The sequence below is a fragment of the Heloderma suspectum genome, chromosome 2, assembly GCF_057233095.1.
Source record: "Heloderma suspectum isolate Gila_16-S chromosome 2, 16-S_ref, whole genome shotgun sequence".
Lineage (NCBI taxonomy): Eukaryota > Metazoa > Chordata > Lepidosauria > Squamata > Helodermatidae > Heloderma > Heloderma suspectum.
This window is the reverse complement of record NC_139459.1, coordinates 201493107-201518598: the sequence shown is the minus strand read 5'-3', so window position 1 is coordinate 201518598 and position 25492 is coordinate 201493107. Positions and strand designations below refer to the sequence as shown.

The window sequence follows — 25492 nt, the reverse complement described above, 5'->3', positions numbered from 1 at the left end:
GCGGAATTTGAGTTTGGAGGTGAAGGTGGGTGTCAAGAAGCAACTCAAACCTTCCCCAGCAACTGCTGTCACCTCTGGAGGAAAATGCCTTCCAGGGCTTCAGAGCCCTGGCCTTACGCCACACAGCAGCATCAACCTCCTGGCCCGGTGCTTACCTATTCATGCCGGGAGCCACCCCAATGCTGCCCTGCGCCATCACCTTCTTGATACCCTTCAGAGCCACCATCTTGGCCTTGGCAATGGGATCCATGATGTCCTCAGTAGCAAATTTATCCAGATCTGTACGGGGAGGGGGGAAAGGAAAGAAAAGGAGACCAAGAAGTGAGCAGGCAAGTGGTGGCTCCTTCACATCCTCCCCAAACTCACCAACAAAGGGCCAGGCTCTCCTCTGTGCATCACGAGCACCCCAACATTACAGGGCTGGGGCGCTAATGCTTATTTCACTGCGAGTGAGTGGCTGGTAGGATGGAGAAACAGTCCCTGCCAAAGGACAGGTGGAAGCCAGATCTACACAGCCACCGATGCACAATCTCTAACAGGGGGTTTAGGCTACCCAGTGGTGCAACTAGGTGATTTCACACCCTGGACTTAAAGGTCTGGGGAGGACTTTAGATGGCCATGTGTACTACTTCAGTTGTGAAACATATCAGTAACGTTGGTCTTTTCTCTCCCCACTACCAGCACCATTCCACACTTCACAGTTGTTTCTGCACGCCTGTTACACTAGAGAAAAAACAAAACACACAAACGGTTTGCCAAACCTATTAAAAGGAAATACTCTGAGCGTCTGCAGTTCCACATCACAGCACTATCATGATGCCAGGGACGTAACAGTGTTTGCTTATGCAGCAGCCGCGGGAAAGTCTATCTTCAAGCTGACCCTTCCATCAGACTTGGCCCACCAAGAATGGAGCTCGTGTCTCTCTGAAAGACGCGCAGCGGTGGGGGCCCCAACTGGCCAGCCCCCACCCATCAGTGAAGTGGCAGATTTTAATCTGCGTTTAAAGCTTTACTCGGTTAGTCACATCTGCTAAAAGCTCTGGGGAAAGCAGACTAGAATAGGCTGACACAGAAAAGCCCTCCCATGAGTCCTACCTGTATCCGGGAAGAAGCTGTTGGCCAGCTGCTGCGGCTGCTGCTGTGGCTGCATGACAACTTGTTGGGGCTTCAGTCCCATCATCTGCTGCTGCTGCTGCTGAGCTCCAGGCAGGGGGGTCTGGGCTAAGACCTGCTGCTGGTTCTGTTGGCCATGTGCTGCCTGGATGCCATGCTGGGTGGCAAGCATGTGAGCCTGGTTCTGAGTCACTCCCAAATGTGGTGTCAGCACTTGGCTTTGCTGGGGACCAGCCAGACGCTGCTGCTGCTGCTGTTGTTGCTGCATCAGTTGCTGATTGGCCACCATACCCTGCTGCCTGGCCACCAGGCCCAACTGAAGCTGCTGCTGGGGGCTCACCAGCTGCCCGTCGTGAGGCTGGGAAGGGGGAGCAGAGTGGGTCAACATGGTGTGGGGCTGGAGGTGTTGTGAGCCCCCTGGCATTTGGGCAGACATCTGCTGCTTCTTCTGCAGCTCCTTCTTCTCATGTTCCAGGAGATCCTCAATCAGGAGAGGCAGCTCGCTGGCCACCAGGGAGCTTTCCATCTTGTCCAGATCGTCTGCTGGCGAGTGCTGCTGAGCGTTCGCCAGGCTCAAGGGCCCCCCGTCTAGCTCAAACTTTTCCAGGAGGGAGCTACTGGCACTGGCCATCTGGACAGGAGCAAGCGGCGGGCGGCTCTGGGTGCCATAGAGGACCTTCTCTGACATAGAAGGGTGGTTGCTGCTGTGGAACTGAGCCACGCCAAGCCTCACTCCACCAGGGCTCATGAGGTTCTGGCTGGGCTTGATGTTCACTGCTAAGGTGGCAACCATTTTTTCTGCTCCTTCAGATTTGACGGGAAGCTTCTCCGGGGCACCAGTGTTAAATTGGCACGGCGAGGCCTTGAGGCAGCCTTCCTCTATCTTGGGCTTGATATCGGCGGGCAGACTCACCACCTTGCTATCCAGCATGTCACTGTGGGTCTTGAAGGTTGCAAGGATGGGGGACGGGGGCACTCCTGAACAGGAGGAGCTGGGAACATGGAGCAGACCAAGTCCCTCTTTAGCTTTGGGCACGTCATCTCTGGGTAGCGACGGTGCCTTCTGCTCACCTGGCTTGCCAGCACCAGTGGAAGGACCATCCTTGAGGTATGGTCCAGCAGAGGGCTCTTTCTTGAGCAGATCCTCCCGTTCAGCCTTCTCGTTGGCAGATTCCACCAAGCGAAGGTGCTCATTGAAGATGTCCTTCTTGTCCCCAGTGTCCAGCTCTGGGTCTGTGTAGGCCAGCAAGTCAAACTCACCACCATTCAGCAGGTCATCAAGGTGTGGGTCATTGGTTTCCAGGTTATCCAGGTTGCCCAGGTCGTCATCGCCCTTGGCAACATCTGGATCAAGACTCAAGTTGGCCAAGTCATCGTCATCCTCCAAATCCTTGTGGGAATCGAAGTCGTCATCTAAATCTGGTTCCACTGGCACCTCACAGGGTAATGGCCGGCTGGCCAGACCTAGCTGGTTCTTGCCAGCAGATGGGGCAGCATCAACAGCAGCTGGCGTGATGGGTACATCTTTAGGGCCAGATGAAGCGAGCGGCCGAGGTGGGATATGCTGCATCTCCAGGTTGCCGGGGGACAGAATCAACTGGGACACGGCCTTGGCATGAGGGTGATGGTTGTTGCTCATCTCTGCCCCCTGGGGGGAGGGTGAAATAGGGATCTTTTGTGTTTGTATGCCTTGGCCTCCCAGGACAGGAGCCTGCATGGGCATAACAGAAGCTTTCAAAGCCTGGTTGGTGCCATCATTTCCAGGCAGGAAGAATCTGGGTCGAGCTTGTGGATTTTGTTGGCCAAAGGTGGGCCCGGCTCCACTCCCAAGCACCCCCTTCTGGATATTGTGCCGTAGCTCAATGAACTGGGCTCCCAGTGTGCCAGCTGGTGCCTGAAGCTGCTCTCCAGGCCCTGGCAGGCGTGGGGCGAGGCCTCCCAGGGCTTGACGGCTCAGGTCTTGGGTGGGGGGCTGGGGGAAGCGTGAAGGGACGGGGAGACGCATGGAGACAGCTTGCTGCTGCTGCCACATCTGCTGCTGTGGAGATGGGGCTTGGAAGACACCACGGGGATAAAATGGCTGTGCTGCTGCCACCGATGGCCTGGAAGGGGTTAAGAACAAAGAGAGGGGGTGAATAACACTGGCTGGACACAGACGGGGGCTTTCGGGGAGCCCTGTATCACAACCACCCACAAGCTGATCAAAGGCACCTCTCAGTGCTGCCCAGAGACAACCAGATGGGATCGGATCTGGGGCTGCTCTTCCAACGGCAGCAAGAGACTCACCTGCCGTTCATATCCATAGCAGAAGGGGTGGCTGCTGGAGGTGGCCGGGCAAGCCGCTCATCCTGCACGTAGGGCGCCTGCACCATGACCGCACCGGGCAGTTTGCTGCCCCCTGGGGTGCCTCCCAGGCTGCCAAGTATTCCCTTCTCCTGGGGAGAAGCAGGAGAGACCACATGCACGCTTGTTACCATTCGACAGCACAGTCTCTGTGCAGAAGAACAAGCTCTCTAGGAAAGCCGTAATGCGCCAAGTGAGGAGAAATATAATGCCATTTATGCAGATCATGCAAGTTCAGGGAAGCGATGCTGGATTCAGTTCCTTTAACAATCTTGCTTTAGCAGGCCTGAAATACCTCGCATTCCTAGGTGCTGGGCCAGCACCATACTTTTAATCACTATGCAACCTCACACTTAGAAACCAACATACAATGCTGGACTATACCAAATAGGGCCATTGTTCCGCTTAGCCCAGTATCGTATGCTCTGATGGTAGCTCTCTGAAATCTCAACACAGAGGTTCTTTTCAACCCTGATAGCAAAGATCCTTTTATGTGGGCATTTTCCCAGCTCAGAGCTGACTTCTAACAGCCTCTGGCAAAGATCATTTAGTGTGCTATCTGATGCATATTTAGACAAAGAAAACTCCTACTGTTCCCAGCATGCCCCAGCTAGCCATAGTGGCTGGGGAATGCTGGGAGTTGTAGAACTTTTTTCTGTCTAAACATGCATCAGATTCCACCTTAAGAACCTGAACTACTCGCTAGAACTAAGCATGGAGAACCAGGACAGTTAGTATTGTATATATTTCAACTGTTTGATGGATCACTTCCATAAATTTGACTGCATATGCTTAGGACGGCCAGCTTCTGAAACATGGGAGTGCTTTGACCCCTACGCTCCTTGGGGGTTCAGCCTGGCCCCTTCCCATATCTGATCTCACTGCCCATGTATCAGTGGCGAATGGGGCTCCCAAAGCACAGGGATTTCCACATTTGGCTCTGCAGTGCCTGGGAACCTTCTGGTGGTCGACGACGCAGCAGGCAGCTCCCTCAGCATGCTCATGGCCACTTTCTCTCCACAGCTTTTGAGTCCACAAAGTTTTTGCTTCTGGTTGAACCATCCAAAACGAGTCGGGTGGGATGAGCTTTGGGCTTTGGATGCTTGGAGCGCACCAGCATCTCAGTCCCCAACTCCTGACCATCCTATGCCACGAGAACTAGAGCCTGCTATCTTTTTGAAGACGCCACGGACAACTGGAATTCTTGGGGAGGCTCCGTGTGAGAAGCTGTATTGGCCCCAGGAGCGTAGCCAAGTCATTTGTAGTGTTAGAGGGGCCTAGAGATCCACACTGCTTTGTTTAGGCTCCTTGTAAGCCTCTGAGCATGTGAAATGAGACAAAAGCCCATAACAGCTCGCTTCGCATTCCATACTGCTCAGTAAAGTGTCTTGTGCCTGGGAAGCGAAGTATGTTTGTGTAAGCTGCAGGCAGCCATGCTGGGAATGGACGGGAGGGGCGCTTGCTGCTGTTATGCTGCCTTGTTGCCAACATGTAGAGTACAAGACCCATTGCACCCCATGGCTCGGGGTTCAGAGAAGCTGTCTGATCCAACCAGTGGATACGCCTGTGTACTGTGAGCTCCCCAATAAAGTACTCCTTTATCAGTAAACCTGGGTCTGATTTATCACCATCTTGGCACTCTAACCTAGGAATTCAATGCCCAGTGCAAAGGCAATACAAAAGCCAGATGCCAGGCTCCACAGTGCAGTCACAGCTGGGCACTCTCCCGGATGTCTCCCTACCTGTGCTGGAGGGTAAGGAGTCATGCTCCGATTCATCTGCTCAAAGGCTTGCCCGCTGCCCTCAGGGCTCCACGAGGCCTGGGTGGTGGTGGCTGCAGCGGCCGCGCTCTCTTTTTCTTGTCTCAAGTTATTTCTCTGGATCTGTTGACGGATGAGCAGCTCACGGAGCCTCTGGCGCTGGTGGGGCCACCAAAGAGACGGGGCACAGACTGTTAATCTGCCCTGCGCTTGGAAGGCTTTTAAGCAAGTCTGCCTTCAGTCCCTACTTCTGGACAAAATTTGCCTTCCTCCTGTGAACAGACCTTCCTCAGCACCTCCCCCATTAATATGTGCCTCAGAATCCTGGTACTGTAAAACCCCAAGCTGGGCTACTAGATTAGGTTACCTGCATGATTCTGAGCACTGTACTGGCTGTTCAAAGGGTGTGTGTGTGTGCCACACATCAGTGAGATATGGACCGGGGAAGGAAGGTTGGGACTCCCATGCCATATACACAAAGCCTTACTCAAAACTAAAATGTAGAACCGCTATCCCCCGCCCTGCTGGTTCCCTGCTCGTAAGAAGCGAGCACTGGAATACCCACTCTACCATCAGTACTGAAAATATACAGGAATCTGTATAGGCACAATGCCAAGTTTTAAAAATTGGACCAATTTAAAGAGCACGTTCTCACACTTTATCTTGTTGCATGGCAAGAACAATTCTGGACTGCAATGCAGCAAATCAGACACACATGGGTGATGCCATCTGAATCCCTGGGCTCTCCCTTCCCTGGTTTTATTTTAATCATGTTTTACGCAACTGCACCATCCCAGTGAGCAAGTGCACAGCAGCACCAACTGGTGTGGAAAAAAAATGCTGACAGACAGGCAAATGGCATCACAGATCTCAAAGGGCAGCCGGGTTACCGTAACATAACCCAATGCATGCAGAGATATGAAGAAAAAGAAACACGAACTAGAAATGAAAGGAGCAGAAGGTTGTAAGCCAGCTTTCCCCAACCTGGTGCTCTTCAGATGTGTTGGACTAAAACTCCATATATGACCATGCTGACTGGAAATGATGGGAACTGCAGTTCAGTGTATTTGGAGAGCACCAGGTTGGGAAAAGCTGCCATATATAAACCAGGCCATCCTACACTGACATGATCAAAGAGCCAGGATTCTCGGGCCTTATCACCAGTTCTTTGGTTCATGTACATATTTAAGTCATTAAAAACTCTTTATGTCCTGCTTCAGCTCACTCAGACCATTTCTTTAGATTGTATCATCGTTATTAGATGTTGTCACTATTATTAGATGCACTAGGGTATAGGACCTGGTGAATTTGAGTCAGGCACTCAACACATTTGAGAACTGGTGTAGATGCATCCAAGGGAGGGCTGGGAAACCCCTGGCTTGAATTTCAGCCAGGTATGAACTCATCAGCTGGCCTCAGACAAGCCTCTGTCAGCACCAGCCCCTGTAATCTCCAGTACTAGAGAAACACAGGCCTACCTTAGAGGCTGTAAGAATTACTGAGATCACAGATGTGAAGCAAAACACTGATTCAAAATGTTACCTGGGTTCTAGCCTCGCCCCCTTGGCCCCAGTTCCTTCTCAGGCTTGCTGTAATTGGTGAGAGTATGCTGGGTGGTGTGGGGTTCCCTCTCTCTCCACATGCCCCTTCACCACCTGCCCAAACCTTTCTTTTGGAAGGTACTATGGATGGGTTTCACTCGCATTCAGAGGCTGAGTAATTGCTCTATTTCAGGTCAGGAAGGAATTCTGCCCTCCCGCCCTATAAATGGGCTACAGACTTAAAGGAATTTGTTTTTGGCCTTCCTCTGCAGCTTGGTTTTGCTTGCTTGAGTCCCTTGTGTTTATCTGCTCTGAAAGGAGCCTTTGGTGCAAAGGTCCTGATTTCCACCTCCGGTCTGGACCTTACAGCTGATGGCTCTGCCACCTTTTGGGCATGGAACCGGCCTAGACAGCCTTTTATGTGACTCCCAGTCTAGGATTCCACATGACGTAGCTCCCTGTAATGTCGGTTTTATCAACGATTTAATGTTTGACCCACCCTTGACAACCACCAAAGTGGATACCCGCTCACCTGCCGCTGTTTCTCCATCTCCGTCTGGGTGGCACTGCTGCCAATTGCCCCCTCCTGGCTGGCCGGCAGCTCTGGCAGCTCTCTATTTGGGGGCCCTCCTGCCGTTCCCTCTTCCCTCTTGTCGCCTGGTGACACCATGCTCACGCGCGCCGGCAGGTAGGACAAGGTGCCGTCTTGCTGAGGTGGCGGCTGCTGGGGCAGAACCGAAGGAGGGCGCAGCGGAGACACGTTGTAGGAGTCTGTAGTGTTCTTGCCCGGCCCCAGGGGGCTGCCGGCTTGGTGGAACCCCGGTGAGGAAGCGTAGCTTGCGCTTTGGGGTTTGCCAGGAGCAAAATGGCTGTTGACCCCATGGGAAGGGGAGCTCTTGATTGGCTCATTAGGAGGGAAGGTGAAGCGCATCTGGGGCTGAGCGTTTGTGAAGACACTGGAACTAGGAGAGCGGGCAAACTGGGGCTGCTGGTTGGTCTTGGGGTGGGGGGACTCGGCTAGGGGAGGCCCTGCAGGGAAACCCCCAACAGCAAGGGTGTTATGGGGGACGGGAATCGGCTTGAAGCTGCCAGCATCTGGGATCTGGGGCCGAGGGGGCTTGTGCAAGGGGGCAAAGGGGTCCCGAGACTGTGGTCGTGAGGGAGGCCGTGAGTATGGGTCAGGGGACTGAAACCGAGGAGTGACTGGGGACTGGCAGAAGGCTTCGTTGGAGAGGGGCCGGGGCGTGAGAGGCGACTGGGAGCTGGACTGGGACTGGGGGCTGGCAGGGATGCGTGCGAAGGGGTCAGAGGGCAGTGAGCGAGGGGGCAGGGCACAACAGCTTTCTGGGGGCGGGGGCTGAGGCCTTGGCGTCAGAGGGGGCTGAGCATAGGGGTCTGGGTATGGAGAGTGCCGGTAGAGATCAGCCTGGCTGGGGGGAGAAGCAGCCAGAGTGTGAGACTCTGGGGGCCGGTGCCCCATGCCTGGGCTCTGGGGCTCCACCTGAGACTGGCGGGGGGTGAGGGGGGCTTTGAACACATCCGGGGCCTTCACTTCAGAGGGGTGGTGAGTGCCAGAGGGAGAGTCACTGTAGCTGGAGCCATAGCTGGGAGAGGAGATCCCCGGCCCCGTGTCCTCCTTCTTGATATCCAGAACTTTCTTCTGCTCCCCAAAGGGCGGGGGCGAAAGCAGGAGGGCAGCTCGCTGGGGGCTCCCAGGCACAGACAAGTTTTCCAGGGATCCACTGGGGCAGCGGGGCTTGAGGAAAGGATCTGGTGTGGAGGGCTGATGCCTCGGGGTCCCAGGAGGGGTGGGCTGGAACTCCCCAGGCTGCAGGGCTGGACGAGGGTTGGGCAGGAGCGGGGACTGCCCAGAGGACGAGGAGGAGGATGCAGAGGCAAAGCCGGCAGGCACTGCAGGACTCTGGCCCACCAGGGAGGGAGAGGGAAAACCTGGGTCTGGTGGGGGGCAGGCAGAGGCCATGCCGTAGGGCTTGTGCAAAGGCACTTGCGCTGGGGGCTGGGCGCTGGGGGCAGAAGAGGGAAGCTTGAGGAAGAGCTCACTGGGCGACTCAACGCCTGACCCACTTGACAGAGCTGCAGCACTGTTGACGTACATGGGTGGGCCTGGCGCCGAGGCGGCAGCGGGAGGAGGAGGAGGAGGCAGCTGGGTGGCACCAGGCAGCGCCCCCTGCTGGGGCGGGATGCGCAGGTGCAGGGTGGGGCGGTCTGGTCTCCGCAGCACCTCAACTTTGGTCTGCTTGTTGATCTGGCTCTCAGCTTGCTGTGAAAAAAGGGGGGCAAGAGTGCACAAGTGGCACAACATCAAAGGCACCATCAATACCAAAATACCACCCCACCACCACTGCCCCAGCTCTACTCTGTGGTGACCAAATGGAGGACTTGAAACTTTCCAGGCCATGGGACAACTGCTATTTCTTAGCGCAGCCTTCCCCAGCCTGGAGCCCTCCAGATGTTTTGGACTTCAACTCCCGTTGGCCTCAGCCAGCATAAGCAAGTTCAAGAACGCTGGGAGTTGGTAGTCCAAAACATCTAGAGGACACCAGGTTGGGGAAGGCTCTTTTAGGGAGTGAGGACAGGAAGGATCTTGAGAGAGGATCAATAGCTTCTGCATTATAATCAGGCTTGAATTTCACTGTGTGTGTGTGTGTGTGTGTGTGTTCCTTATTTAGGGTATTTATATCCCATCGTCCCGGTAGCAACCCTTCAAGGCAGCGTACAAAACAAAACAGTAAAATATAAAAATTTTAAATCCAATAGAAATATTTGGTATAAAGTGACACCACCACAGAGCAGCCGCAGCAACTCTCCACCAAATGCACAGGAGAGGAAAATTCTCTTAACTTGCCATCTAAACACGAGGTATCAAATCGACATTTTGGAAAAAGATGTTCCAGAAATGAGGCACCACCACAGAAGAGGCCCTGTCTTCAACTGTCATCTGTCTAATCTCTGAAGGGAAGGGCACAGGGTGGAATACTTCAGATGATGATCTTAAAGGACGGGCAGGCCTACACATGAGAAGCCTGTCCTTCAGAAACTGTGGTCCTAACCCAATCAAAGCTTTGTAGAGTAAAACCAACACTTGCACCTCAACACATGCTAGAAGCCAGTCAAGTTCTTTCAACACCAGCGAGATATGTTCAGCTGGGCAAGTCCTGGTTAACAACCTGGCCAGTGTATTCAAGATACTGAGAAACAGGGTTTCTGTTTTTTTGTTTTTTACAAGATGTGTCTAGCCATTAAGACTGCAAAGGCTAGCTCGATAGCATAACAAAGAGTGCCTGGTGAAACCTCAGAAGGGGTGGGGTGGGGGGAAGAAGAGCATTCCCAATGGTCAGGGGGTGGAACTTCAGTATCATGCTCAGCTTTCAAGCAAAAGCGTTATTAAAAAATAAAAATCAGAAACAGAAAAGATACATTTGCTTAATTTATACAGGGCACAGAATTCAGCTTTTCTTGGCAAAGAATTACATACACCCCTGGCAACAGCCAGTTCTATAGAGGGCCAAGCCCAGTTTCCCAATAGACTTTTCCTGCTCCGTTCTTGGCCGGTTTTATCTATCTATTGGTTTTTCCATTGTCTTGCTTACCTTCTGCACCTTGTTGATGCGGTGGGCCGCCCGGTTATCTTTAGCCTTTTGCTGCATAGAAGAATCCAAAATGAGAAAGGATCATGACAACCAAGAAGATGGAAAGCTTCCCACCCCCAAAACTAGATTAAGGATTTCCAGTATCACTGGGAGGAAAGAATGGGGCATGTCTTAAGTTATTGTTGTTCTGAATTTAAAGTAAAATAGAACAGCTATACATCCTGTGTACCAATAATGAATTCATTCTCCGAGTGTAGATCCTTATGTAGCCAAAAATGGCTCCATCTACGCAGAAAAGGGAGCTACCAGCAGGATCCAGAAATCCCAGTCTTTAGATGGAAAAACCTACAGGGGTGAAATCCTCAAAACAGCCTAACGAGGAAGGCCATGGAAGGCTGGCTGGCTGGTGATGAGGGAGAACGGAGAGCCGGGGGGCGAGTAAGATCCTGGAAGAGGGCATGGCCAAATGTCTGGAACCCTGAACACGAGCAGTCCATACTGCAACTTTTTGTTGCAGGTCCCGCTCGTAACCTAATAATATGCAAAGCAGGCACAGAGGTGTGCGCCAACACCACACACAAAACGTAAGAACACAGGCAAATCCTTTATAAAATACAAGAGGAAAAGTAACCATTCAAAATAGCAAGACGAAACCTTAAACTTAAATATCATATTTACATGGGCCACTTACCAAGTAAGGGGCTTTGTCTGGGGCTGGCACCTTTCTCCAGAGCTTCATGATCTGCTTGCAACGGCTAGACCAGTCTTTGAGGGGAGGAGAAAGGAGAGAAAAAGTGAGATGTCTGGAAATTGTGGCCCCTCCCTGACGTAATCCGGCCTGTGGAGGGCTTGGTGGTGGTGGGGTCATCTGGTCCCCCAATCAAAACAGTCCCCCGTGTTTGGTATATATGCATGCATGCGTGCGAGTATGTGTGTGAGCACACTCACACGCATGAAGGGATTTCACCCTCTTCTACACAGGTAACAGAATTGCACAATGACTCCCCGTAGCACATCTGCCAAACAAACAGTGCAATCAACTCAAGTCTTCCATCTCTATAGTCTCTTCCATCCATGTACTTCCAAGCCTCCTCTGTCAAATATATAGAACTAATGTACCTCATGCCCAGGAAGATAGGAAAGGGAAACCCTTCTATTCAGTCAAACTGAGAATACTAGCAGGAGGCAATATATTAAAGGGGAGAGTTTTGTTTGGCTAGAAAGCCTAGCAAAGCTGGAGAGTTGCCTATCCCAGGAAATGTGCATGGCTCCATGCCTTGTGGGCTAGACAGTCAGAACATTCTGGAGAATGGGAGAATGTAAGAATGGCTGACCTCACAGGCAAGGAAGGGCAGGGCTGCATGCATTCTGCAATCACACTGCAGGAAGGTGGGGACTGGTAGGGTCACCTTGTTCAGTGTGCTAAGAGTCTCAGCTATCATTCTTCAGTACACAGATTTTCTAGCACTTTGAGATAGTGTTGAAAATTCATCCATAGTGACAAAACGGTGTGGCTGCAGAGGACCGCCAGTGAGAAGGGACAGGTGCTACAGTGTACTCCATAGCTCTTTGATCCTTGCAAACCTAAGAGCATGCAAGTGGTGTTGTCTGTATCACTTAAGTCACACAATGTGGATCCTTTGAGAACAGGTTTGGGGTCACCCGGGTGCAGAATTTGGACTTTGTTGCACAGAAGATCCATGGCGCCAGGGAAGAGTCTGCTTGTAGTGAGCAAAAGTCAGTTTGCAATAGAAAGTTGGGCCTGAGGCCACAGTGGAAGAAGAGGAAAACCACTAACCCGGGTAGTCCTGCTTGAGACTGGGGAAGTTCATGTTGGCATAGAGCACAGGCGAGATGGTGGATAATTCGCCAAGCTCCTCGTCCTTCTCCCAGCGCTGCAGGCTCCGCTGGTTATACGAGAGCCCATCACTTTCCCCCTCTGTGGTGGGCGTGGTGGGTGTGGAAGCTGCAGAGCTGCTGGCCCAGGGGCTCTCTGGCTCACACTGCTCAGGGCTGAAGAAGCCGCTCCTCTCCCTACGTGGCAGTGGAAGGACGAAAACAAGCAGATGAAGAGGAGGCAGCTGCAGTGGCATGCTGGGAATGGGGAGCAGTTCAGGGGCTGGAACAGAAGCAGCATATGAATGCTCCTGCCAGGTGGAACAGGATGCCACTGTGGCAGACTTACCTGCTATCCAGAAATGGGGACTGGCAAACTCCAGAGTAGGTCTCCATGGGCACAGCTGGCTGCAGGGGCCCAAGGGAGACACCAGCACCTACAGAAAGGGTAGACAGCATCACAGAGCTTGAATCAAGGGGCACTCCCTCTACCCATGCATGGATGTAAACCACGCTTGCACACAACCTTGCTCCCATCCAAATATTCCAAATGATGACTTCCCAAGCAAAGATGCTCTGGACTAAAGTGGCTGGGTCTAAAGTGACCTTGCAAGTAAGTCCACTAAAGTGAACAGCCCACCTGACCACTCATGCCAGGGTCAGTAAATCACACCCAATAAACATGAAATAAAAAAACCTGGAGATGACTCTTATTTGGCACAGGCAAAACTATGAGGCGTGTGGCTATTTAGTAGCCAGGGCTAAAGTAATCCCCTCCTGTTTGCAGTCCTAGCCAAGTAGTAGAAACTTAGTGAGGGCTGGCTGATGTTACTGAGAAGGTCTAGGTGTAGCAATTAGCTTGCTCCCACAAAATCAGAATAGTTTGGATGTTACAACTTGCAGAAGAAATAGGATGCATGGGTGTGCTTCTTGTTCCCTGAGCATCTTCACCTCGATGAGATACACGAGCTGTTTCTCTGTCTGGAGGGCCTGCATCTCACACCAACTGGGGACAGAGAGCAGATCTGCTACAGACATTAGTGCAGAGATCTACACATGTGAACTGGTGCTGTACCACAGGGTTATTCCAAGGGCTTTAAAAATAATATATCTACCACCTGCCCAGGGAACTGAGAACTCCAAAATGCTTTCTAATTTTCTTTGATGATACATAAATATATCTGTATCTGTGTTTGTTTGCATGCATGTATGCGGGGGAAATACAGTTCCTAGCTTTGTTTTTTTTAATTCTTCATTCTATAAATTACCAAAGCATAGGTCAGGAAACAATAATCTGTACAGTCTTGAATGTGGTAGAATATTTGGAAAAACATCCAGAAAAACAAGCAGCTCTGATCTTTTTAGATGCAGAGAAAGCATTTGACAATCTCAACTGGAAATTTTTAATTAAAACTTTAGAAGAACTGGACTTTGGAGAAAATTTTATAAAATCGGTGAAATCGGTATATACCGATCAAAAGGCTCAAATAATTATAAATAGGGATCTGACTAAACCTTGTGTGATACAAAGAGGAACAAGACAAGGTTGCCCATTGTCACCACTACTGTTTATATTGGTTTTAGAATTATTGAATAGAGATATAAGACAAGATGATCGAATTACAGGAGTAAAGATTAAAAAGGAGAAATATAAGCTAAGGGCTTTTGCAGATGACTTGGTATTTATGTTGGAAGAACCCTTAAAGGGAATTGAAATTTTAATGAAAAAATTAAAAGAATTTGGAGTAGTGGCAGGGTTTAAAGTTAGTGAACAGAAAACAAAAATTTTAATAAAGAATATGAATGTTCAAGAAAAAAAGAAGTAGATGGATGAGACTGGCTTCCAAATTGGAAAGGAAGTAAAATATTTGGGAGTCCTTTTGACAAATATGAATTGTATGCTTTTTCAAAATAACTATGTTAAAGTGTGGAATGAAATTAAACAAGACCTATTAAAATGGGAAAAATTACAACTATCACTTTTGGGAAGAATTGCAACAATTAAAATGAATGTATTGCCTAGAATGTTATTTTTGTTTCAAATGATACCCATTATTAAATCGGATTTACCTTTCAAGCAGTGGCAGACAGATATACCAAAGTTTATATGGCAAGCAAAAAAACCAAGAGTTAAAATAAAAATCTTACAAGATGCAAAGGAAAGAGGTGGCTTGGGATTACCAGATTTTAAAACCTATTTTTCAGCCTGCTGCTTGATGTGGATGAAGGAATGGGTGACGTTGAAAAATAGAAGACTTTTAGAATTAGAAGGACATGAATTGAGATACGGGTGACACGGTTATTTGTGGTATGATAAAACAAAAGTGAATGTAGATTTTAATAATCTTCTATATATATAAAACTCAAAAATTGAGTGTGGGTTTGTGGCTGGCTGCAGGGCCGTCTGTAATGCAGGGAATAAGGGGGAGCTGCCCTGGGTGTAATCACAATGTAGGGGCCCACTGAGCCTGCCATTTGGGCCCTACAGTTGCTGCCCCTTTTACTTCACATTCTCACTTGCCAGAGTGTGTGATAGGAGTCACTGGGTTACATTATTACTTTGTGTATGCGCTCCCTTACTAACAAGCGCACCCTCTCAGTCATGGTGCAGGCCAGGTTTCTGATTTGAGCTAGTCACCCTATTGGCCATCTTTCATTCTATTGGTCTCTCTCCCATTCACTCTGACTTCCTTCACCTTGGATTGGCTGGCTGCCGTTTGTTCCCTCCCCTTTACTCGTGGTTTCTTTTCTGACTGTGCAGAGCATTTAGTTTCTCCCCTCTTCCTGCAATATCCAGCAAGCAAGCAAGCTAGTGTTAAATATCTTTACCCCTTTCAATGCCAGATGTATCTGTTAGTAGCGCGTGATTAACACTAATGTGAAATGTGGTGCGGTGTGTGCTCGCCTGTCTGAGGGGCTGGGATGACACAGTGGAGTGGAGACTTGGGGCTTTATTCATAAAAGAGTGAACTGGGGGGAATTGAGAAGGCAACTGCAAACTGAAGGGCAAAATAGCGGAGTTTTACATGTAGCTGAATGGAAGATTTTGGGGTTTGTGTGTTTGTGGCTGGCTGCAGGGCCGTCTGCAAGACAGGGCATAAGGGGGAGCTGCCCTGGGCCTAATCACACTGCAGGGGCCACTGAGCCTGCCATCTGGGCCCGCCGCTTTTAGTTCATATTCTCACTTGCCAGAGTGTATGACAGGAGTCACTGGGTTACATTATTACTTTGTTTATACTTTCCCTTACTAACAAGTACACCCTCTCAATCATGGTGCAGGCCAGGTTTCTGATTTCAGCTACCAGTCATCCTATTGGCCATCTTTCATTCTACTGGTCTCTCTCCCATTCACTCTGACTTCCTTCACCTTGGATTGGCTGGCTGCCATTTGTTCCCTCCCCTTTACTCATGGTTTCTTTTCTGACTGTGGAGAGCATTTAGTTTCTCTCCCCTGTTCCTGCAATATCCAGCAAGGAAGCCTCTGTTGAACATTTTAATAGTGGTATGAGATTCAGTGTGGATTATATTGTACTAGTGCTTACAGATTCAGTCTCTTGCATTTTTAGTAGTGTTTTTTATTCAGTCTGCTCATTATAATTGTTATGCTTTTTTAATCAAGTCTGCTGGATTCAACTTTTCACCTTTCTTATGGGGGCCTTTCTGAGAAGCATAAACCTACCTTAATGTGTTTCTAACAAATAGTGCCTATGACAAAATTACATCCCGGGCAACACCAGGTATATCAGCTAGTCACTATATAAGAAGAGCTGTATTAAGAATTTGGAATAAATATAAATTAAGGTTCTATCAAAAAATACCTCGTTGGATATCTTCACAAGAAGCAACGCATAGAAGAGAATTTGATAGTATGCATAAATGGATAAGATACAATGATTTACTGGAACTGTCACAAGGGGAATATAAGTTAAAATCAAGGGAAAGCTTACTGGAAGAAGGTCATGTATGTCAGTGGTTTTCATATTTGCAAATTAAAGAAAGGTTTAAAATAGATGAGAAAAATGGTGGATTTGAAGAAACAGAATCTGCGTTTGAAACAGCATTGTGTATAAATGACGAACATGTTATTGCTAAACCGTATAAACTACTGTTAAGGTATGAGACAGAAGATGAACAAGTAAAAGATTGTATGATAAAATGGGCACAAAATGTTGGTCATAATATATCAATGGAAGAGTGGGAAAGTATGTGGTGAAAAGATTTAAAATTTACTTTATGTACAAGTCTTAAAGAGAATTTTCATAAGATGATGTATAGATGATATATGTCACCGTTTAAATTGTCTAAAATGTATAAAGGTGTTTCTGGAAGATGTTGGAAATGTGAAGATCAAGACGGAACTTTTTATCATTTATAGTGGACTTGTAAAAAAGCTAAAACATTTTGGAAACGAATAGTCTTTAGCTCAAAGAATATTAAAGACTACTATAGAATTCAAGCCAGAAACTTTTTTATTGGGACTAACAGATAAACATGAAAAAGAGAAGGGGGGAACCCTCTTTCTCTACATGACAACAGCTGCAAGGTTATTGTATGCACAAAAGTGGAAGAATGAAACAATACCAACTGTGAGCGAGTGGATCATGAAAATGATGGAGCTGGCAGCGATGGCAAAACTTACCATTATAATTAAAGAAGGATCAACAACTACATTTATATTAGATTGGAAACCTTTTATAGAATCTGTACAAGAAATAGAGAAAAACGATATCTATGTATGTGGATTTTGAATTTTGAGATGGTTAATGCTCTTTGTTGAGGTGGTTAAAATTAGGAGAGAAATGAGATAAAGTCTGTGAACTCAATGTATGATATACAACTAAGATAAGAACTAGAGAATAATAATAAGCATCTGTTGTGTAAGGGGAGCCAAAGGTAGATATCTTACGATCTTAAGAGATATTTTAGTGTATGTGTATTGTGTGTTTATGTTGTTGCTGTTTTTGTTTTAAAAAAAAGAAAAATAAAAAAAATATTATAAAAAAAAGAAAAAATCATCTGTACCTGAGGTGGGGGAACCTCTTTCAATCTGAGGGCCAAATACAATTTTGGAGAAGCTCTGAGGGGCCGCATTCCAGCAGCGGGCTGGGACGAAGCGAAAGGCGCAGGGCCAGAACACTGAAAATACCAGCAACAATGCTCTTCCTGCCAGTAACGAAGCCTTAGGAGAGGCATTTCAACCTCCGAGAATGGGGAGAAAGCTACACAAAAGCCAGGAAACCACCAAACCACCAGTAGGGGGAAAGGAGGTCGTGTTGTGGGAAGGGGGTGTGGCCGTCTGGGGAATCTCAGAGGGCGCGCCTGAGACCCCAGGAGGGCCGGATCTGGCTCCTGGGCCTGAGGTTCCCCACCCCGATCCATGCTGATTTGCTGATGGGGGGAGCAGAGTTGCACCCAGCCACCATGCCCCTCGCCCCCACTGCCAATGCACAAGCCAGCCCTGCCTGTTCGGCTAGTGTGTGAAGGGGTTTTTCTACCCAAGTTATCAAGGTACAAGCAGAAAGATCCTCCACTCAAGGGGGCAGAGGAGAACCTGGCCCAGTCTGGAAGGCCCTGCAATGCTGTCATCAGGTCCTTAGCGGTGGCTGCCTCTTCTGGAACTCAGTGCAGTAAGGCCCAGGGAGCTGCTGCAGGGCCGTTCTATCAGCTCAGCTGAAACACCAGCTGCACTGGGCTCCTTCTCTCCCTGAACCATTTCCTCATAGTAAATAATACTATTTCACTTTAAGAATTGGTGCCTGAGGGGTTTTTTTTTCTTCTTCCCTCCCCACCATTTTTTTCTCTTTTGCGTCATGTCTTTTTGATTGAAAGCCTGCAGGCAGGGATTATATTGTTTTTATTGATAGTATGTAAGCTGCTCTGGAAGCCTTTCCAGCTGAAGGATGGGGTAAACATACTTTGAATGAATGAATGAATGAATGAATGCATGCATGAGGTAACCTACGCTGCCTCTTTTCTCATTAAAGGACCGTCTGAAGGACAGAGTGCGGGTCTCGCACTCCACCTCAGTACTATGGGCTCACCTTGCAAGAAAGGCCTTTGGGCAAGCTGTGTGCGGTTTGGATCACGAATACCTCCAGCCTCAGCCTCTGCCCCAATGCAATTGAGCTGCTGCTCTCGCTCAGCGGACCCCAGGACATCTTTAAAGAGCTGCTGGACATCCTTGCTCTCCATTTTGGGTAGCTCTGTTGGTAAAGAGGAAAGCCGCAGTGGAATCACAAGGCGTTAAGTTCCTCTAGAGCAACCTCGGTCATACAGGAATCTGCTGGTCTCCGATAAGGGCAGGCTGTCTTATAGGGGGACCGCAGGGGTGGAGACGGTGGGGGTGGGTTTAAAGACCAAGGTGTGATGGATACAGTAGCACCCATGCTTACTTTAAGCCACTAGGATCTACCCCTATTTTAGAGCTGAGGAGAAAAGCCAGGGGAATCCTGGCTCCTAGTCTCCCCTGCTCTCCAGGGGGCAAATCCTGAGCAGGGAGATGGGGGCAGTAGGGGCTATTCAAAGGGCCCGCCTGACCTTCAGTGGGGATTTTGTCAAGGTCGGAGCTGAGCACCCCCTCCCCCGGGGGTGTGGCTGGGTTCTCGGCACCTGTAGGATCTGCAGAGGTCTTGGGTACCATCTGTTCCTCTGTGCCTGTGGGAGCAAACACACCAGGCCTATCAGTGTGGAAGTGCCCATCACATGCATGCAAGTTTGACGAACAAGCTGTGATGATCCTTATACTCCAGCACATGCTGAACATGTCTCCAGGCACTGACAATTCCCCAGCCCAAAATGGGGAGATAACCCCCTTGCCCAGCTACATCGTTACAGGGCAACCTGAATTTTTTAAAAACCACTTTGGTCCACTTGCAGCTTGACTTCACCTCTTCCTGCCACTAGAGACTGAGGAAACAAGGCTCTGACACCCTTCTTATGGAAAAAAAGCTATTAGCGCTATCAAAATCAGGTCCTCTGTTGTGGGGCTATCCCTAACAAAGCTCTGGCATTTTCAGCTGGTGCAAACAAGTAGTGATCACTTTCCTACAGGGGTGGACTGCTGGGAACACATTACACCACTGTGTCAAGCATCTCCACTGCCTCCGTATTGCCTTCCCAGTGCATCACAAGGTAGGTGGCAGGGCAGGAATGACAATCATGCTATGTGACATTTGCAGTTGTCAAGGGATGCGACTTCAGCATGCTGTGTAGTTCCCTGCTCCTTCGAGACTATAAAATGATGCAAACATAAGCAAATACATGCACATTTACTTTACGACGAATAAATAAAGTAAATCCTGGACTGGGGGGATAGAGATCAGCCCACTGGTGCTGGATTTGTATTTTATTTCAGCAGCACAAAGCAACTGGGTTAAGACACTGGATGTGCCATTGGAGTAGAAGGGTCCCTTGGACCGCTTAGAGAACAGAAGCCCTGGAGGAGACAATACGGTGTTAGATGGACCAATGGTCCGATTCAACATAGTCCTGCACACCACCTACTCTCAGTGCACTGTAGCGAGGACAGCAGGCGACCTATCCACCTATGTGGGTTGACTGATGCTACACGATGATAATTAGGCAGCTGCTGATTTTCCTTCTTTGGAGCCCATATTTGCAGGGACACCAAGGAGCTCTGCAGACCTCTACGAGGAAAGGCTGCCAGCTGCAGCATCTTTTTTAGCTTGTGCCTCGGTGCCCAATATTTGGAGAGGTCCGAAGGGTCCTGCGTCCATCCACAGAAGGAGGCAGGAGAAAGACTGGTTCTAAACAAGAAGTGGGAGGTGCCTCCTATGCCAACCACTGGCCCAGTCTTTTCTTCCAGGAACAAAAGCCTGCCTCCTAACAGACAGGAAGGAAACCATCCTCGTGACCTGGACCACTGGATGGTGACAAGTAGCTTAAGCTGTTTTTTGTTTTTTCTTGACTAAGAGTGGCTCGGCCGGAGCACTAAGCAGCAGCAGCAGCAAGTCCATTCTACATTTTGGAGAGCCCAACAATATCTCCAGAACCAGCAAGTGTTAACCACAGAATTCTTGGCTAAGTCATTGCCGGCTCCATCTGCCACAGAGGCACAACAGAAGAGCTAGGTGAATGGGCTTATTCAGCAGACCTGTCCCTCAATAGCCTTTCTGTAATAAATATAGATTTATACTAGGAGTGGGCAGCCTGAGATCCTATGGCTACGTATGGCCCTAGGGCCACACATGGGCCCCTCTAAAAAGCTCTCTGCAAGCAACCTGTTCAGACCTCTGGCAGGAGCAGTATGTCCCTCCCCAGGCAGCCCACTGGGCAGGGAGGAAGGGGAAGAGGTGGTGTTAGAAAGAGAGAGAGAAAAGGGGTGGTCCCAAACACTTCCGGCTCTGGCCCCGCCCACCCATGGCTTCGGTCCCCACCCACCCCCAGGGCTCCTGCCAGATTGCCCTCAAGGATATATGGCCCTCGACAGAAAAGTTCAGGGGGAACATTCTGACAGAGAATGCAGCCCCTGGTCTGTACAAATGAGTTACACATATCTGGACATGCCAAGTAAAACGTGACCCCGTTTGCATTCGACTGTAAAATCTGTTCACTTTATGTATTCAAGGCCAACTAATCCAGAGCATAATTGCAGGATATACCCACCCACTTAGGGCCACTTTTTAGGGGCATGGCATAAGCTACCATACAGATAACTTTTTAGCAAAAATCTAAAAACAAAATAATGTATTGTGCAGATCAACACAGGGACAAAGATGTTAAAAGGCATAAAAACATATCCTTTTCTGGTTGCCGCAAGTTCTTTACATCAAAATCCTATACATGTCTACTCAGGAGTAAGCCCGACTGATTTGAATGGGGCTTACGCTCCTAGGTAGGTGGGTATAAGATATAGCCTTAAAAGTGACATGGCACAGCCCCTCATGAGACAAAAACCATCCCAAGCCTGCCTTCCTCCTTTGAAGATCTCATACTCACCAGTATTCTCAGTCTTGGCATCAGCTGTTTTCAAGTTGTTTTCTGGAGCTGCTGCCTCCCTGCTGTCGACACATTCATCCCCTAGAGAAGGAGAGGAAAACATGAAGAAGCTGACCCACTAAAACAGGGATGGCAAACTAGTGGCCTGGCGGTGGCCCCTAAAGCAATGTCATCTGGTCTCTGCTGGCCCTACTGAACTGCCATCAAGGAGTGGTTAAACAAATAAGTAGGTTTAGGCTGGAAATGTCATTTAGAGGGGAAAGAAACATGTTCTGAAGTTGTATGAGAGAGGTTCCATTCTGTAAAGTAGCATCTCTGTCTCTGTCTCTCTCTCAGAGTGCATGCAACATGCGTGTCCAGGGTGAGCCTAATTTCAAAAGCCCTCTGCATGTGATCAGTTCAGACCTCTTGCAAGAGTGATCTGTCCCTTCCTTGGCAGCCTGCTGTGTGGGAAAAAAGACGGAGAGAAAAAAAGGGGGGTAACCCACCCACTTTGGGCTTCAGCCCTGCTCATCGCTGACCTGTGGCCCCCGAGAGATTACCCACAAGGCCCTTGACAGAAAAAGGTTGCCAACCCGATGTTCACAATCTGTAGTACTATGCCCAAGCATACACACTCCACACAAAAAACTGTGAAGCTCTTAATAATAAATGGTGATACTGCAGCCCACAAGTGTACAGAAATCGGGAATCCAAACATGAGAATATAGCACACCGCCACTTTTCCATTTGCACCGCTAGGGCTCGGTACCTGGGGGAACTGTTCCACCACAGCTGTTTTATTTTGCCATCATTTATTTTAAACTTGCCATTTTACTGTGTTATTGTGATTTATATTGATGGCCACCTCAGGAATCAGTATGATTAAGAAGTGGGATATTAAAATAACACCCCCCCACCCCCCAATGCAAGTTCTCTCCAACCTTGCCATTGCTCTCTGTGATACTTGGATAAAGTTCCTTCAAAATCAAATGGGACTTGCTTCCAAACTTCCAAGTAAATGTAATTAGGGTACAAATGTGTTGCACCAAAGTGCACCCTTTCCACTTTATGCCAGCTCTCTCTTTCCTTCTGTGCCAGCCACTTGGGACACAAACCAAACCTGAGTCAAATCCCCATCTCCCCCATACTTTTGCCCCCTTGATCCAGCTCTCTTTTCACCACCACCCACTTACCTTTGGGCTGAACCGAAGCCTCTTTCCCATCCACAGGCCCTTTCTGGAGCATGCTGGAATCCACTTTGGGCCTGGGGGCCCCCTGGCCGACAGGAGGGTGGGCAGTTCCATCCCCACCCACACCACCAGCTGCCAGCAGTGCCTTTCGGCTCAGGTCTAGGAGCGCCTTTCCAAAAAAAGCTTCCTGTCAAAGGGGTTGAAGAAGGAACAAAAGGAGAGAAGAGGAGCAGGCACATGGCCAGATTATTACTCGGATCTATTTCTTATAGCAACTGCTCTGATGCACAGCCCTCCAGGCAAAAACAAACAACCTGCCCTTCCTCAGTTGAGACTTCCTACCATTTATACCAGTTTTTAAACTTAGGGCTCCTCCAGAGATCTCTATTCCACTGCTATTCCAGCAACTCTGCATTTCCTGAAACTGTCAAGGGCTCCTTGGAGGCCTCTCTCAGTCTAATCCAGTAGCCAAGTCCAGACACAGACAAAGGGATTCCTTTCAAAGCTTTATTCTTCTTTTACAACTTAACAACTCTACAGGTAGCAACTAGATCTGAGCAGCAGAGTACCTATGCCCTAAGTTGAAACAGTTGGTCCCCGTTTGAAAGGGAATTACTGGCAGACCCCTGAACTTAAGGACTAGGGAGAGTCCCTCCCCTTTTCCCTTGGATCCTCGGGGCGCAGCCGTTGTTTGCACGCCAACTGGGCACTGTGCCTCCTTTCCGCGCCCTCCATCTGGCGCCGCTCTCTGCATCAGCGTCGCGCATCCACCAAGTCTGCTATCTCTGCTCGGTCACTCCCTGGACTGCTTTCTAATCTAGGAATGCTGGTGGGAGGAATCTCTGTCAGCTGTGGGCCCTGGGAAAGAGGAGCGCGCTCCTCTCCCAGGAGCGACTGCTCTTCCTCAGAATCAGAACTACTCTGGGATTCTATGGGCTCAGTGTCCACCCTGACAGAAACATCATTTTGCAGCTTCTTGGCTCATCACCACCCCTTACACACACACACACACACCTGTGATTACTGTATCCCCTCCCTCCCAGTTTGGACAGTGAGAGGCTGAAAGAAGTGTGAGTAGGAGAGCACCAGACACCCATGCACAGAAGCATCTCTCCTCCAATCCACTGAGACAGCCTTTCTCAACCTGGTGGCCTTCCAGATGTGTTGGACTACAACCCCCATTACCCCCAGTCCACAATGGCCATAGCTGGGGAAGGCTGCACCAAGTTATTGCCCTTACCTGAAGGTAAGTAGGGAACATGTCCTCCAGCTTGCTCTTCTTCCTGCCCCGCCGTTTCTTCTTCTCATCCCCCTCAACCACTCCCTGCTCAGCGATGGCCTCTGCAGGGGTTTCAGTGGGTTGATTGGGTTGAGCTCCTGGTGGGGAGGGAGGCTGAAGCTATTAGTGAGCCCCATCGTATTGGGCAAGACGGGCAGTACTGGATGCATCTGTGGGATTTGCTGTCTGGCTCAACTCACATTACTTTTTAGGTTCAAAAACTAGGAAAGGGAGGGGGAAGACCTGGGTGGGGCTTGATGGAGGGCTGGGCTACAGAGAAGGACAGGAGGTTGCATGAGGCTTTAATGGCTGCCTCTCCTTACTTCCCTGGCACACAGAGGCCAACAAAGCCATAGATCCTTCTCACCATTTCTCAATGACCCAGCTCTCTGGCTCGCCCCACATCTTGCTAAAAAGCTCCAACATTTAAGAACCTGGGTCTTCAAGTAAAAATTATGTACAGTCATTAAACAGACAGAAAATTTACTTCATTTGAATAATGAAATTCTGGATGCAGGATACTCAGGGCTGCAGACAGAAAAATAAATGGAAAGGCAAGCTTCTGCTTTTTTTAAGGGACTATCCTCCTCCTAAAATTTTAAGTTAGGGGAGCTTCTAAAAGAAAAAGGAACATACCACACCATATTACAAGCAGGGAGAGAAGTACAAGCATAGCACTTACCCTCTTCTGGGTGCCCCTCAGCACCCATCACCTCACGAGAGGCTTCTGCCATGGCTGCTGAACTCTTTTTCAAGCGTGTGTGTGACTTCCGCTGTCGCACCATGAACCCTCCAATACCTGTCCCAGGAACAGCGGAGAGACAAGCCCGTGAGCAACGCAGGGGGGGCCGCTTCCCATCCAGGGCCTGACCCAGGCCAGGAACACTCACCCGGACGATATGGCTTCCGCTTCCGCTTCTTGACTTCCTCAGAGTCTTCCAATAGAGCCTTCCCCAAATCAGCATTGGCTGCAGCTTCCCTCTCTGGGGTAGCAGGAGCTTCCAATTTGATCTCGTACTCCATGTGTTCGATGCTAACTGCAGGTGGATGGTAAATGAGAACAAACCCTCTTTTAAAAAGCCCTATTCTCATTTTTCCCTATTATACGATTTCACATGTGCACCAGAGCCCCATGTGTTCCATCATAAATGCCCCACACACACACACTGCACCTTATAGACAGACACCTAACTGGAGTCATGTACACACAACTGCCAGCCGAAGGAACAGATTGCCAACTTTCATTAAGAACAGATTGTTTCGTCTCTCTCCAACCCCCTACTCCCACACACCCCACAAAAGTCCCTAGGTCAGTAACTATGGGACCTCAGATAATTTGGGGTACACACTCACCTCCCAAATCCGCTACCATCACAGAGCAGGACCATCATTGAGACTCCAGATTCCATGCAATACATGCTGCATTAGAGTTACAACTTATCAGCTTTCCTATTCTAGTGAATTATCTAGAACAGGACACCAGAGTCCTGGCTCCCAGATTTCCTACTACTATGAAAACTGACTAGGATTATACCCTCTCCATGAGACAGCAAAGAGAAGTCACAAATCCTCAATCTAGATTTCAGATCAAATTTGGAAGCAGCGGAACTGTGGCTCAATAACAAGACCCAAGTTCAATCCTTGGGACCACCAGTTGGGAAAGCTCTAATTCCTGCACAGCAAGGAAATACCCCTGCCCAAGACCCTCTGATAATGGCATTCCAGCTTCTACTGCTGGCCAAGTTGACAGTGCTTGGTGGAACAGATCACTCGTTCAAATCAGTATTAGGGTGTAGATGTGCTATGGTCCATGGGGTCACGAAGAGTCGGACACGACTTAAAGACTGAACAACAAAAAATGATGGAGCTGGTTATATAG

General features: G+C 49.2%; 1 protein-coding gene across 12 annotated transcripts in view; it reads right to left on the bottom strand.

The window, feature by feature from the left end:
* KMT2D (lysine methyltransferase 2D) overlaps nucleotides 1–25492 on the bottom strand; it is a 125553-nt gene that overhangs the window by 44162 nt on the left and 55899 nt on the right. For 10 of the 12 annotated variants that reach the window (XM_084837334.1, XM_084837330.1, XM_084837340.1 and 7 more), the window contains 16 exons: nucleotides 24504–24650; nucleotides 24296–24412; nucleotides 23575–23711; nucleotides 22338–22521; nucleotides 21163–21243; nucleotides 18742–18858; nucleotides 18246–18407; nucleotides 12554–12641; nucleotides 12167–12402; nucleotides 11060–11133; nucleotides 10369–10419; nucleotides 7290–9038; nucleotides 5199–5375; nucleotides 3400–3548; nucleotides 1096–3215; nucleotides 156–279 (listed from right to left, as the gene is read on the bottom strand). In XM_084837334.1, coding sequence (XP_084693460.1) covers nucleotides 156–279; nucleotides 1096–3215; nucleotides 3400–3548; nucleotides 5199–5375; nucleotides 7290–9038; nucleotides 10369–10419; nucleotides 11060–11133; nucleotides 12167–12402; nucleotides 12554–12641; nucleotides 18246–18407; nucleotides 18742–18858; nucleotides 21163–21243; nucleotides 22338–22521; nucleotides 23575–23711; nucleotides 24296–24412; nucleotides 24504–24650 — 5713 coding nt within the window. The remainder of the gene's footprint in view (nucleotides 1–155; nucleotides 280–1095; nucleotides 3216–3399; nucleotides 3549–5198; nucleotides 5376–7289; nucleotides 9039–10368; nucleotides 10420–11059; nucleotides 11134–12166; nucleotides 12403–12553; nucleotides 12642–18245; nucleotides 18408–18741; nucleotides 18859–21162; nucleotides 21244–22337; nucleotides 22522–23574; nucleotides 23712–24295; nucleotides 24413–24503; nucleotides 24651–25492) is intronic. The other 2 variants (XM_084837339.1, XM_084837342.1) reach the window with 2 other exon arrangements.